Source organism: Glycine soja, chromosome 17 (genome assembly GCF_004193775.1).
Source record: "Glycine soja cultivar W05 chromosome 17, ASM419377v2, whole genome shotgun sequence".
NCBI lineage: Eukaryota > Viridiplantae > Streptophyta > Magnoliopsida > Fabales > Fabaceae > Glycine > Glycine soja.
The window spans coordinates 10,271,736-10,285,337 of record NC_041018.1 but is presented as its reverse complement, the minus strand read 5'-3'; the positions used below and the strand labels follow the sequence as shown (position 1 = coordinate 10,285,337).

Genomic DNA, 13,602 nt, shown 5'->3' with positions numbered 1-13,602 from the left:
ATTAGTATTAAGAAAACTTATTTCATCATTAATAACTTCTTTTGAAAAAGGTGTATCAATAGATCTCATGGTCTCACCATAAGTTTTAGAATCATCTTCAAGTAGAAAAGTACAAAATTCAAAACCAAAATCCTTAACTTTTTTAGATCTTTTACTCCTCCTAGGTTCAAAAACAATGTCATTATTAACATTACTACAAGATGATAAATTATAACAAGAAGTATCACAAACAGATTTAGACAATTTATTTTTCAAAGAAAAAACATTTTTAAATAATGTGTTATCTCTAGATTCCATAATAGTATCATTAGAAATTTCAGACATTTCTAAATTAACAACCAAAAATTTATAAGTAGTATTATGCAAAGAATATCCAACAAAAACCCAATCAATAGTTTTTGGTCCAATTTTCCTTTTCTTATTATAAGGATGTTAACATTTGCAAAACACCCTGCACTTTTAAGATATTTCATATTTGATTTTCTTTTTCTCCATAGCTCATAAGAGATTTTTTTAAAAATTATTTATAAGGCACCTTATTAAGAATATGACATGCCGAATATAAAGCTTCACCCCACATATTTTTTGGCAAACCAAAACTTACAAGCATTGCATTCACCATATCAAGCAAGGTACAATTCTTTCTTTCCGCAATACCATTAGATTGAGAAGCAAAGGTGTCGCTTCATGAATAATATCACGCATTTCACAAAAATACTTGTGTCTAAAGATGTGTATTCTTCACCTCTATCAGAACGTAAAATTTTAATTTTTCTTTCTACTTTTGTTTTATATACTTTGAACTTATCAAACAACTCACTTTTGTGATTAACTAAATACACATAACAATATTTGGAGAAATCCTCAATGAAAGTAATGAAGTATCTCTTACCACAACGCATTAACACATCATTACTATTACATACATGACTATGAACTAATTCAAACAAGTTAGTTTCTCTTTCAATACATGTAGTAAAACCCTTCCTAGGTTGCTTTGCTTGAATACATGTTTAACATTTTTGTTTTAAATCAATGGAAGCTTTAGGAATAAGATTAAGAGACATCATTCTTTTGATAGAATTAAAATTCACATGTCCAAGCCTAGCATGCCACATATTAGTACATTCATCATTTGCAACAAAAGAAGAAATGTTAGATATTTTATTGATAGAAATAGGCATAAGACTTAACTTAAATAAACCATCACAAATGTAGCTTTTACAAATAAAAAACATGTATAGTAGTAACAACTCTATTGGACTCAAAAACAAACTTGTACCCTAGTTGAACTAACAAAAAAACACTTATTAAATTTTTCCTAATATCATAAGTGTGATAGACTCCATCTAAAATAAGAAAATTGACTGAAGCGGTAGAGAGATAACTAAACATCTACTTGTTTGAGTTATGTTCATTTTATTGTGTGTTGTATTTTCACGTGTTCATTTTATTGCTTTGTGTGTTGTATTTTCACATGTTTATTTTTTTTAGCAAGGAGCTACATATATATAGGCAACCATTCACTATGTAACAACAAAATAACATTAAGAAATAGGAAAAAAACGAACAACAAACTTCCTAATGTTAAAGACTTGTAACATTCAACATTCACAAATGAAATTGACCAATAGTTTCCTAAACATATAGGAATAGAAGTAGTGCGATACTCTTAGTTTTTCACCGAAATTAATTTTAAAAGCATTTTATCTTTAAAAATATAATTGATAAAGAAAATATCTTCTAATTTTAAATTTTAAATTATAAAAAAATATTTTGCAACAATCTCCCACTAATTTAAAATTTAAAGAAATGAAATAATAGAATAAAAACATTTTTAATGGGGCATAATAGATTGTGTTTTCTTCCATAAAATTTGCAGACTTAATAAAAAAGGATTCAATCACATTCATCACAAACATTCTTAATAGAACAAAATGTTACTGTCGTAAGAAGAATGTAGAATTTTCTCTCCAAGACGGTTAGAAAAATAAAATAAAAGGAATAAATGAGAAGAAGATGCAAAAACTAAATAACAAAACAACAATGGTAAAGTAACTTCAGGATATGTTAGGAAACGCCACCTTTAAAGATAAATTTTAAGGGAAAAATTTTAAATAGTTATGCAAAAACGTTATCTTTAGATAGAGAACGCTACCAATGCACTAATAGGAGGAAAAAGATATGATTGTACTTTTCCCCCAATATACCACCCCCAACCTTCTAAACATCATCAGGTCTCAACTTTTTATAAGAAAATAAAGAGAAAAAATTTAAAGAATAAAACAAATTGTTTTTCAAGTTGTGTAATTTTTTGAAAAAAAAAATAACAACACCTTGAATGTTAACAAACCAACTATAAAATAAAGAAAGATACTCCCAACATACAAGTGTAACTTGTAGAATAAAAAAATCTTAACAAACTAATTATAGTTGGAACTAATCCATAAGCCCAAAAAAATCTTGTTATATTAAAAATCAAAACAAAATAAAATAAATATTTTTTTATAAAAACAAAATTAATAGAAATAATATATTTTATAAATTTTAAATTATAAAGCAAATATTTACTAAACATATATTATTTTAAGCAAAATTAGTTGATATCTGATGGAGTATGTTGGAAGTATTCGTGTCCATGATAACAAAAACACCTACCCAAGGAAAATATTAAAATAATAATAAACGGTTGAAAGGAAAACAAAGAAAAAATTATTAGAAAAAAAAAAAAAACACTCACCTAACACTTGTAGCTAAACAAAGGGCAAGAGACGGCGAGTTTAGTTTTGAAAGCGTGCGTGTGCGTGGGAGGGTCCGAAGAAGCACAACGTTGGAGAAAGTGATTCTCGTTCTGTTCTTCTACTCACAAGAGCAACAACAACAACATCAGAATCAGAAACAGCAATGGCCAACACTAACTTGGACGATGTTCCCTCTCTGGATCTCATGACTGAGCTCCTTCGTCGCTTCAAGTGCTCTTCCAAACCTGACAAGCGTCTTATTCTCATTGGTATCTATTTCCATTTCTCTTTCTCTATTTATTATATTATATATATATATCTTTTAAATAAACAAATTTGTCATAAAGTTTTCATTTTTGTGCTCGCTGCTAATTCAGATCCGAAAATTCGAAAATGCTTGTGTTAAATAGTTCGATGCTTTCGCACACGTTGCGTTCGAATGTTGTAGATGCGGTTTTTAGGGTTTCCTTCGGTTGTGTTTGCTGTTGCTTGAGTCATAGAGAAAACGCTGAGAAATTCGTGTGGCTTTGCTTTTCGACAATAGAGGTTCTTATCGTTTGATTGGATAATAACTAGTTTAAATTTGTTTATAAATTCCTGTAGAAATTCTTGTATTTTTACATTCATGCTAACATTAGTTTGTAGATTTGTCTTGTGTACTATCGCTGGAAAGATGCTAGTCTGTGGTGTTTTATTTATGTTTTCTTTTTTTGATTTGGTTTCAATCAAGTGCTATTGGTTCTGTCTCTAGGACTTTATACTCGCTTGATTATCATTTAGAATTGTACTCCACTGTCGAGCCTATGTTTTCTCATCGAGTCATTGTGTTTCATTTTATAACTGCTAGCAAATTTTCCCTATTAATACATGACTGTTCATTTTCTGACCCCTACATCTATTTGCCAGACAGAAAAACGAAGTGTGAAATTGAGTTGCCCTGTTGAACTTTCAAATTGAATCTGTTTTTTTCATAAGGGTTAAGATGGGAAATTAATGTGCATATTTCGATAATCCTATTATAACAGGGAGGTTTCATCCAATAATGGATCCTCATTCTCGTTTTTTACTAGTACTCTTCTTTTTATTTATCGTTTGAAAAATTAAAAGAGTGAAACACAATGCTTCATGTCTTCCATAAACTTTTAAATTGAACTAATATTTTGTGAAGTGATAGCTCCTGTTTTCATTGATGAGTAGCTCTTAGATTTATATTGTTCCTCAGTGCTGCACTTAGGTTGCTATTTTAATTTGATATGCTTCCATATGTCTTGCGCCAATTTTCCAAGTAATGACAAGTTAGTGAGATAGGGTAATTTTCATTATTTGGCTTGGTTAGGTACTTAGGCCATTTAAGATTCTTGCTTTAAGAAATTACAATATATATTTGAAATTGTTAAATATAGTTTCAGAAATTCAAGTGGAGTATAACTTGATAAAATGTTAATGCAGGCCCACCTGGATCTGGGAAAGGCACCCAGTCACCAATCATAAAAGATGAGTACTGCTTATGCCACTTAGCTACTGGTGATATGTTAAGAGCAGCTGTAGCAGCTAAGACCCCTCTTGGTGTCAAGGCTAAAGAAGCTATGAATAAGGTAAGGTCTTTTTGTATAGAATCTCAACTGAGGCATTTACCTCGAGAGATTGCTAACATGATATTGTGTTACAATTTTGCAGGGAGAACTTGTTTCTGATGACTTGGTTGTTGGCATTATAGATGAAGCAATGAAAAAACCTTCATGTCAGAAAGGTTTCATTCTTGATGGTTTTCCAAGAACTGTGGTCCAAGCACAGAAGGTATGACATTGTTTTTGACATCTGAGTCACTAAGTGTATTTTTTTTTTGTTTGAAATATTGGGCTCGTCCATATATAAAAACAGAATTACTTGATTATATGCACTGTTTTACATGCTGCTCATCTTTTGAATCTGTCTTTTCTTTATTTGCAGCTTGATGAGATGCTGCAAAACCAAGGAGTTAAAGTTGATAAGGTGCTCAATTTTGCAATTGATGATGCAATCCTTGAGGAGCGAATTACTGGTCGCTGGATACACCCATCCAGTGGCAGAACCTACCATACAAAATTTGCTCCTCCTAAGGTTCTTGGTGTTGATGATGTAAGTCTGTGTCTTTAGTTAAACCCTGCATAATGATAGTTGCTTAAACATGACTTTGGATAATAGTCTGGATGTTTTGCCACTCACATGTGTAATCATATACGCTTAAAGATCCTGTCTAATCTTTGGGTGTAAGAGGGCATGTTAAGGTGTCCCATGTTGGCTAGGAATATGGCTAAAATACTCCTAATAAGACTTGGGCTATCCTCCCCCCTTGAGTTAAAGCCTAGTTCATTTTTAATCATATAATGAGGTACCACACTTTTTTGTTAAGATGTTTCATTGGGAAATGGATTTGATTTTAGGGCACTGCTGAATTTAATTTCTTGCAGTACTGATAATCTATTAAAAAAAAAGTATTTTCTTTTTCTCCTTTTCCATTTTGGATGAATAGAAAGTTTAGGGGAAGTGAAGGTTGCTCAATTCTAAAGGTTAGGACATGCCACAAACTTTGTTATGTCAGCTTAAGGAAGCACTAGCCCTAAACACTTCCATTGTCGAATTTGTTTTCCTCAGGTTACTGGTGAACCACTTATCCAGCGCAAGGATGACACTGCAGCTGTTCTTAAGTTAAGACTGGAGGCATTTCACAAGCAAACCGAACCGGTATGATTCTGAATTCTTTTACTAATGGATTTGGATTCCCTTATGTTGTTGAGTAACATGGTACGGTCTTGTTGGAGAAAGACACAAACACAATTAGAATCTTATTAAGTATAACCAATTAATTATGATATCCTTGTTTAATTAAAAATTCTTTTTTAACACTTCCATATTATGTTGCTCAACAAAATGAGAGGATCCAAATTCTTTTTTACTAAACAAGTTCAATTTGAAACTTTCGATATACAGTAACTGTGAGCAAGATATGTGATCTTCTTGGTTATGCTTGGTTTGGTTGAGGGTTGATTTAAATTCTCTCACAATTTCGGCAAATTTCTAGCCTCATCAGTTTTTTGTGTGTTTTGATGATTTATCTGTCTTTTTTTAGAATTTTCTTTGTAATTTCTAGCCTTGAATTTGTGCATTGAACATGCAGGTTATTGATTACTATTCAAAGAAGGGCCTTGTTGCTAATCTTCATGCTGAGAAACCACCCAAAGAGGTGACAGTTGAAGTGGAGAAAGTGCTGTCTTAAAACATAGTTCATCTTTTGATCTCGGGCTTGAACTGCAATTGTTTTTTTTTTTTTGGCTATAGGAAAACTTTTGTTGCCAATTTGATCCTCGGGCTGTTCTCAAACCCAGATTCGAAGAGCAACTTTGATGAATAAAAAAATCAATTGAATTTGAATTTTGGTCTTTTTACTTTTTCTGCCTGAATTTTCACTCGACATTTGCAGGTGTTTTGGAACCCGTGAATCGTTTGATTTCATGAACTATTTGGAAAAAATTGAGCTACTTATAGAATGTTTGTGGGTGCTGCCCATACTTTTGCTTTTGATGGTGCGAAATTAAATTTTGCTTTGGTCTTTGTTTTTCATATTTTTGTTCCTATAGATGTTTGATATGAAGTGAATAATAAACTTTACTGTATTCTTGATTTAAAAAAGGAAAATTTTCAAATATAAATTATTTTTCTTCGATTCAACTAAAACTTGTTAGAGTTTAATTATTTTACTGTCAATAAGTTACAATTTATGGAATGTGTGATTTTGAAAGTAGTTAGGATAATACAAATTTTTTTTAAGATAAAAATTTCGTTATTGGTTGAGGGAATTTAAGAACTTCATATTATCAATACATGCGAATTACAAAAAATAACAAGTGATTAGAAACTTCGGCTGCAAAAGTTCATCCACACCTGTTAATATTGTAAAATTTAGGTTACATGTATTTAATCCTTAAAAAAATTATCTAAAAAAAAAAAGAAAACGACTTTGAAATCATCTTCACCTTAGGGAAGGTAATTGGGAAGGACTAAGAAATTAAGAATGATCAGCTACTTTTTTACATGAAGACTAAATTAATTTCAAATTAAGAATGAGAGAAATACTACCTCGATTTTAAGAAATTAAAATTTATTATTTTTTACCGGATAAACTGTACTATGGACAAAGTTGTAACGAGATAATAAAATATAATTCATGAATATTCTATGTACCCTGAAAATTGTAATTGTTAGATTTCCTAACAATGAGTTCAACTGGCAGGTTTTCGGACTAATGTTGCAAGTTGAACATCCGTTACAAATGACGTTATACAAGACACTAAATATAAGAGTTTAAAATATCAGACTATAATATCTATCCTGTACAATCTCGTGAACTAAACTAATTTGAAGATTTTACTCTTCTGAAAAGTAAGCAATGAATCCCTTAAAATCTTATACATTTTATAGTGAATAAAAAAAACATTATATACATTATATAGTGAATCCTTGGAAGGGGTGGTAGATTTCAGTTAGATTCTGAATTATTAGAATTATACACAAATCAAATGATAAACGTCTTCACCAGTCTCTACAAGACCCACCCCACTGTAATTAAGGGGTATAAATTAGCATCACCAAAGGATTTTCAATACTTCCCTTGAACTTAATTGCAGTGTGGGCACAAATTGAGCGCTAATATCACTTCAGCACCCTTGGTGGACTTTGCCATCTTTTCTCACTACCACCTAGCTCTGACATCAGCAGCTCCACCAAGCTTCTAAGCCCCTGCCTTCACCATAGTTCAACATGCAATTCACTGCCTAAACTCATTTCCACCTCTCGTTTAATTTAAAACCCGTATTTCGGTAAAGGGGCATGCATCATTTTATTTCAGGGACCAACTTTCAAATTGAAAAACCTTTTTACCTGTTGAAAACGAATATTGCTAGTTGCGATTGATCTATTTTTCTACATATCCAACATCTACCAATACTTGGCACATCAATGCACCCAATATTTTTAAGAACATTTCCTGGAGTAAAAATTAAACGTAGGCAAAAGAGGAACAAAACTATATAGCCCCCCAAAACTATTATTTTATTCCCAAAAAAAAATGAATTACAGATTTTTTATTAAAGTGGAGGACGAAATGTCTTTGATTAAAAAATGAAACTAAAATCACAAACTTTTTAAAGGGATGAAATGTCTCAATTAAAAAGTGGGGAGACTAAAATCAAAGATTTGAGAAAATGAAAATTGCATTTTAGCCTTTTTTTTTTAGTAAGCCAACAACACAATATCATTTTCTTTCCGGGAACCACTTTTAAATTGAGAAACCCGACATCATCACCTGCTGATCATGCTCAAGATGAATATTCCTTGCAATTGATTTATTCTTCTACATATCCACAATCCAACAGCTCAATGCTTGTGCATCAATGCACCCAAAATTTTCAGGAGCATTTCCTGCTGTAAAAATCAAACGTAGGAGAAAAAGAACAAACCTCGATAGCCCCCAAAATCTTGCACACTGTTTTTAATAAGCCACAACACATCATTTTATTTCAGGAAGCAACTTTCAAAGTGAGAAACCCAACCTCGTTACCTGTTGATCATGTTCAAAATGAATATTCCTTGCAATCGGTTTATTTTTCTACATATCCAACAGCTACCAATGCTTGTGCATCAATGCACCCAAATTTTTTAAGAGCATTTCCTGATGTAAAAATTAAATGTAGGAGAAAAAAGAACAAAATTTGATAGTCCCAAATTAAATGGGGCAGCCATAAGGATAAGAACAAACCATTGTGAAAATGGTACAGGAAGGATAAGAACATACCAGAGCAAATATCCATCATCTATTACTAAATTGTCCTGAAATGTATGTACATCATTTTCACCAGCACAAGAGAGGATACATTTGTGTTTCAGTAAAGGAAAAAAATCAGGTAATGCCATACCTTCTCAGGTCTATACATCAATCTGCCGCTTCTAATCTAATTTATAACAAACAAGAGCCTAATGAAGTCCATTACCCTGTCCCTTGCAATCATATCATTCTTTATATATGATCATTAACAAGGTAAGACAAAGTTGGAAATAATGACAGTAAAAATAGCATTGATCTTGGTATTTCATGCATCCAGCAAGAGTACCTGTCCTATCACTGCCAAGAAGGAAAAATTGGCTTGAAATCAGATTTGGGAAGAGGGGCTTCATGGAACCAATCATGAAGGAGAGCATCTTCGGCTGTTATCCTCTGCAAAAGTAAAACAATTTTAATGTTATATTCAGCTTCATGTCACAGAAACCCAATAAGAATTTATTCAATGAATAATATATATACCTTTTCAGGGTCATAAGTTAGCAGCCGCTTCAACAAGTCAAATCCCAGCTCAGATAAAACTGGCAAACCAGTAAATGACGCGGCTGGAAACTTCTTTCTTAGTGTATTAATCCTGAAATATCAATAACTTATAGTCAAACAGTTGCAAAATGTAACTGCTTTATAACCCATAGCATAGAATTCTTATCAAGAAGAAAAAGAGAGAAGACATGCTTACGGTTGCTTAACAAAATTTGCTTTAGCCCCAGGTAATTTGGATAATCCTGGCCAAATTTTCTCGTCGGGTGTACCCAGGGTTCGAAAAATCTACAGAATTTGATGAACAAAGAAGTTGTTACTAAAACAGCAGAGCTCTCACACAAATAGATGATGTGAAGAAAAAAGTAATAACCAAGTCATTTTAGTAATAATAACCTTACCTTGTCAAGTTGTTCAAGTTCACTTTTACCCCTGAACAGAGGCTCCTTGGCAATTAATTCAGCCATTATGCAACCCACTGACCACATGTCAATTGATGTTGAGTATTCTTTAGCACCCAGCAAAAGTTCAGGTGCTCTGCACAAACCAATACACCATTCATGAGTTGAGACTTATATACATTTCTCTACCAATATAAATTAAAAATCACAAACCAGATATATCTACAGAGATAACTTCAATGAAAACTAAAATAATAATAATGCTACTCACCTGTACCATAGTGTAACCACAAGAGGAGTATATGGCTTCAGCGGACTTCCATACTGCCTTGACAACCCAAAGTCACATATTTTAAGCTCCCCATCATGGTTAAGCAGGATGTTTGATGACTTCAAGTCCCTATGGATAACCCAATTATCATGGAGATACTTGACACCTTCAAGAAGTTGTCGCATCAACGATTTAATTTCACTCATGCTAAAGGGCTGCTTCTTAACCTCCATCAGCCCCTTAAGGTCATACTCCATGTGCTCCATTACCATAAAAGTACCATCAAAATCATCAACAACTACTTCTTTAACATTCACAATGGAGGGATGATTAAAAGACAAGAGAATGTTTATTTCCCTCAAGGATGACATCGGATAGCCATCCCTCTCTATGTTCGTCTTTACCTTCTTCAATGCCACTAGTTCTCCAGTCTTCTTATCCCTAGCCTTGTAGACAACACCATAAGTTCCTTCGTTTATCTTCTTAATCATCTCAAACTCGCACACACTTCTGCAACTCTGAAGCATGTTTATGTTTCTCTGCCCATGCATCAATCCACCAGTCTCATCAGAATCTGACAGAGAATAATCATCATCACTTTGTTCCTCAACATCGACCATGGAATCCAAAAGGAAGTCCTTTTCAGAATCGGTGTCATCAGACGAAGCACCCGAATAATGATCTCTTCCATTGCTTCCTGATGATCTAGTGATTGTGCTCTCCGACGATCCACCACCAATTTCAGGACTGGAGCTCACTTTACCGTGCTTCTGTTTTTCATCAGCCCCCCTTGGTGACGGAACATCATCACAATCCCATCTTGACTTTTTGATTGTCCAACCTTGCACATCATTCTCTTCCTCCACATCTTGTTTGTAGCTTCGTGAATCTGGCAAAAACTCCTCCATAACATTCCCACAATCAACAACATAGGCTCCAGGACTGCTAGGTAGAGATGGACGAGGAGGAGACAGAGCAGCAATCTGCGAGATCCTACTCTTTGAAGAGACTCTTTCTTCCTTCACTGCTAGGTCCCATATAATTGGAGAAAACTTCCTCTTCTTCTCGGGCGGTGGCACCACAGAGGCAAGCTCGTGTTCAACATAGATCTCACCTTCCTCTTTTTCAACATGGAACCGCTCCACTCCCGAACGAGACAGGTGGTGGTTGCGAGAACCACCCACTTCCACATCGAAAGAACGAGTGCTATGGTGATCAAACCCGGTGGTGGAACCATATTTGCAAAATTCTCTTCTCAGAGAAACACTTTTTCGTCCTGCCTCCATGTGATTGACAAGCACAAGCACAAGTCTTCTCAATAAGCAATTAAGAATCGAAGAGAAATGTATTTCAAACCCAAACCCTAAAAAAATCCCCAAATTTCCAAACCCTAACCCTCCGGAAAAATCAGAACGGAGGATTCAATTTTTTTTTCAATGATTCACACAACCCTAATCAATCAATCAAAAATCCACACGACAAAAACCAATTATGATGTTCTTTACTTTTTCCAGGATATAATACAATCAACAGCGGACCGTATCAAAAATTGAAATGAAAAGAGAGAAACGAAACACGAAAGCAATCAGGCAAAGTATGAGAGGAGGATGGAAACCCTAAACGGTGGCTGCGTCTGATTAGGGTTCAGAGGTATCGAATTGCCTTACCGGCGACACGAAAAGCGAAAGCGAACGAAAGGAGAAAAGCTGAGACGAGAGAGAGAAGCCGCCTTCGTTGACGCGTTTGGTTCGTTTGTTTGGTGTGAGATTCGATTGAGTTGTTACCGACTTAAATAAAATAACGCCTTTCAAACCATGAGGCGGCGATCCTATCAATTATTTGCTGGATTTACGCGTTTTGCGAGACTTTTTCTTTTTCCAATCAATTATCTTAAACTAATTAATTGTAATTTTTAATTTACCTTTCTTTTTCTTTTTGATAATCTTTTTTCTTTGAAAGCCTGTCTATATTATAATTAAGTATGAATATTTGTTCACTTAGAATAAAAAAATAGAAAATCTTCTTTTTTTAAGTAAATTTTTTATTTTTTATTTTCATTGTTATTACTTAAATTTAATCAACCTTAAATTATATTTAACTTTAATTTTAAATATTGAAATACTATATTAAATTAAGATTAAATAGCTAAATTTGTTTTCAAAAATATCATACGATAAATTGATCTTTAAAATATAAAAATATAAATTTAATCTTATCAAATTTATGAGATTATTTTATTATTAACTTATAATATTCAATGGTTAATTTGATAATAAATTATATTTTTTATAATCAATTTGACACTAAGTTATAATGTTTAGAAATCAATTTATTATTAGATTAATTATAAGATTAATTTATTATATTTTTTTACATATGACTAAATTTTTATTTTTTATTTTTTAGAGGTCAATTTATCATAAGTTTGTACTTTTAGAAATCAATTTAATTACTTACCCTTAAACACGCACACACACGAACTCACGTGTAAATCAACAATAGGTGATCCAAGTTCTAGGGACAATACTTGCGCTACATTTCTGCATCTATTCGCCCATGGAATGAGTCGGACACAAACATATTGTTTATGTTTGATATAAAGAAAATAAATATAACATACAAAAATGAAAAGAAAGATTAAAAATAGGTGAGAAATCATGTGAAAAGTAAATATGTTTGGTTAAAGAAGAGCAAAGAAAAGATGAGAGGGATAGAGAGATAAATAAAAATGTGAAAAATAGTACAAGCGACCTTTTTATTTTTGAAAAGAAAAATGTTTGTTTGACATTTGTTGAGATGTTTATACTTACAGAGAAAAAAAAAGACATAAAAGATAAATGATTAATTAGATTAACGAATGAGAAATAAAAAAAATAAAAAACATAAATGAGATGTTTGAAATTTATGGGTATCCAAATATAATTAGCCTTTTGAAATAACATTTCATTTTCTTACCCTGGAGACAAATAAAAAAATCATCCTTCATCCCTCAAATTTCTTTACAACCAAACAAAGCCTAAATTTTGAGTATTCATCTTTGAACAAAAGATGTTTTAGGAATTTTTTATTATGTTTTAGGTTGATTATATCATGTCTTATAATATTATTAGGTTTTGATTGAATTGAGTTTGGATTCACATAAATAACTCCTAACAAGTCTTGGGTGTGTAGGGAAAAAGAAAAATATGTCCCAACTCTCTTACACGCCTACTCCTACCAATAGTATTTTGAAGTTAGAAGTATCATGTATTTTTAGCATTAATCTGTGAATTGTATTAAAAATTAAAATAACATTATTTAATTATTTAAATTTAACTATGAATCAACCATTATTAAACCTTAAAATCATTGCCTTTATCGATTGAATGATTTAGTTTTATAAACCTTGGTTCAAATTATTATTATTATTATTAATATTCATTAGGGATTAGTAGTGAAGGTATAAGTGGAAACATGTGGCCTTATATAACGACAAACATGTTTCTAAATCCAAATTAAGCATTAAAACCTATAATGCATGCTACGTAACACCTATCAATAACTAACAAAGTTGCAACAATGTGTTTCATATTTCTTTAGTAGTAGAGTTTGGAAGAAGTTGTTGAATCAGAGCTCTAATGGAATCTTCGTTAGTTATTGAAGTGTGTAAGATAATGTGCCGATAAAGTGCCTGAAAGGTTTGATGCCTTTAATCCCTAATAGTGATATGAATGATTGTCTGATGTTGGTGAGGTGAAAGTGCTAGTAGATGAAAACATTTAATTAAAAACTAAAGTCAAACTTTAAATTTTATGGGGACTAAAATTAAATTATGAATTTTATTAAAAACAGAAT

At 32.2% G+C, this 13,602-nt stretch overlaps 2 protein-coding genes across 7 annotated transcripts; one reads left to right on the top strand and one right to left on the bottom strand.

Moving 5' to 3' along the window:
- Positions 1-2,750: 2,750 nt before the first annotated feature.
- LOC114392464 (adenylate kinase 4-like) lies at positions 2,751-6,166 on the top strand. Its single transcript, XM_028353612.1, has 6 exons — positions 2,751-3,010; positions 4,191-4,336; positions 4,419-4,538; positions 4,692-4,859; positions 5,376-5,465; positions 5,899-6,166. The coding sequence occupies exons 1-6, from the start codon at positions 2,905-2,907 to the stop codon at positions 5,995-5,997; spliced, it is 729 nt and encodes a 242-aa protein (XP_028209413.1). The 5' UTR covers positions 2,751-2,904; the 3' UTR covers positions 5,998-6,166.
- A 793-nt stretch (positions 6,167-6,959) lies between these two features.
- LOC114392462 (cyclin-dependent kinase G-2-like) lies at positions 6,960-11,550 on the bottom strand. Of its 6 annotated transcripts, none has more exons than XR_003662306.1 (7): positions 9,769-11,550; positions 9,498-9,633; positions 9,296-9,384; positions 9,079-9,190; positions 8,572-8,991; positions 8,338-8,448; positions 6,960-8,201 (listed from the first exon to the last, which is right to left on the bottom strand). XR_003662306.1 is itself a non-coding variant. In XM_028353611.1 (5 exons), the coding sequence occupies exons 1-5, from the start codon at positions 11,052-11,054 to the stop codon at positions 8,896-8,898; spliced, it is 1,719 nt and encodes a 572-aa protein (XP_028209412.1). In that variant the 5' UTR covers positions 11,055-11,550; the 3' UTR covers positions 7,169-8,895. The 6 variants fall into 6 exon arrangements, 1 of the variants encoding a protein (XP_028209412.1); XR_003662305.1 differs by having other exon boundaries at positions 6,960-8,448; positions 8,572-8,606; positions 8,693-8,991; XR_003662302.1 differs by having other exon boundaries at positions 6,960-8,448.
- Between the last annotated feature and the right edge of the window lie 2,052 nt (positions 11,551-13,602).

Bases quoted from the DNA above. Each gene is read 5' to 3' on its own strand.
- LOC114392464 (XM_028353612.1), top strand. From the start codon at position 2,905: ATGGCCAACACTAACTTGGACGATGTTCCCTCTCTGGATCTCATGACT. The intron at 4,337-4,418 runs GTAAGGTCTTTT...ACAATTTTGCAG, and splicing joins CTAAAGAAGCTATGAATAAG to GGAGAACTTGTTTCTGATGA. The intron at 5,466-5,898 runs GTATGATTCTGA...TTGAACATGCAG, and splicing joins TTCACAAGCAAACCGAACCG to GTTATTGATTACTATTCAAA.
- LOC114392462 (XM_028353611.1), bottom strand. From the start codon at position 11,054: ATGGAGGCAGGACGAAAAAGTGTTTCTCTGAGAAGAGAATTTTGCAAA. The intron at 9,634-9,768 runs GTGAGTAGCATT...TGGTTTGTGCAG, and splicing joins GTGGTTACACTATGGTACAG to AGCACCTGAACTTTTGCTGG. The intron at 9,385-9,497 runs GTAAGGTTATTA...CAAATTCTGTAG, and splicing joins AACTTGAACAACTTGACAAG to ATTTTTCGAACCCTGGGTAC.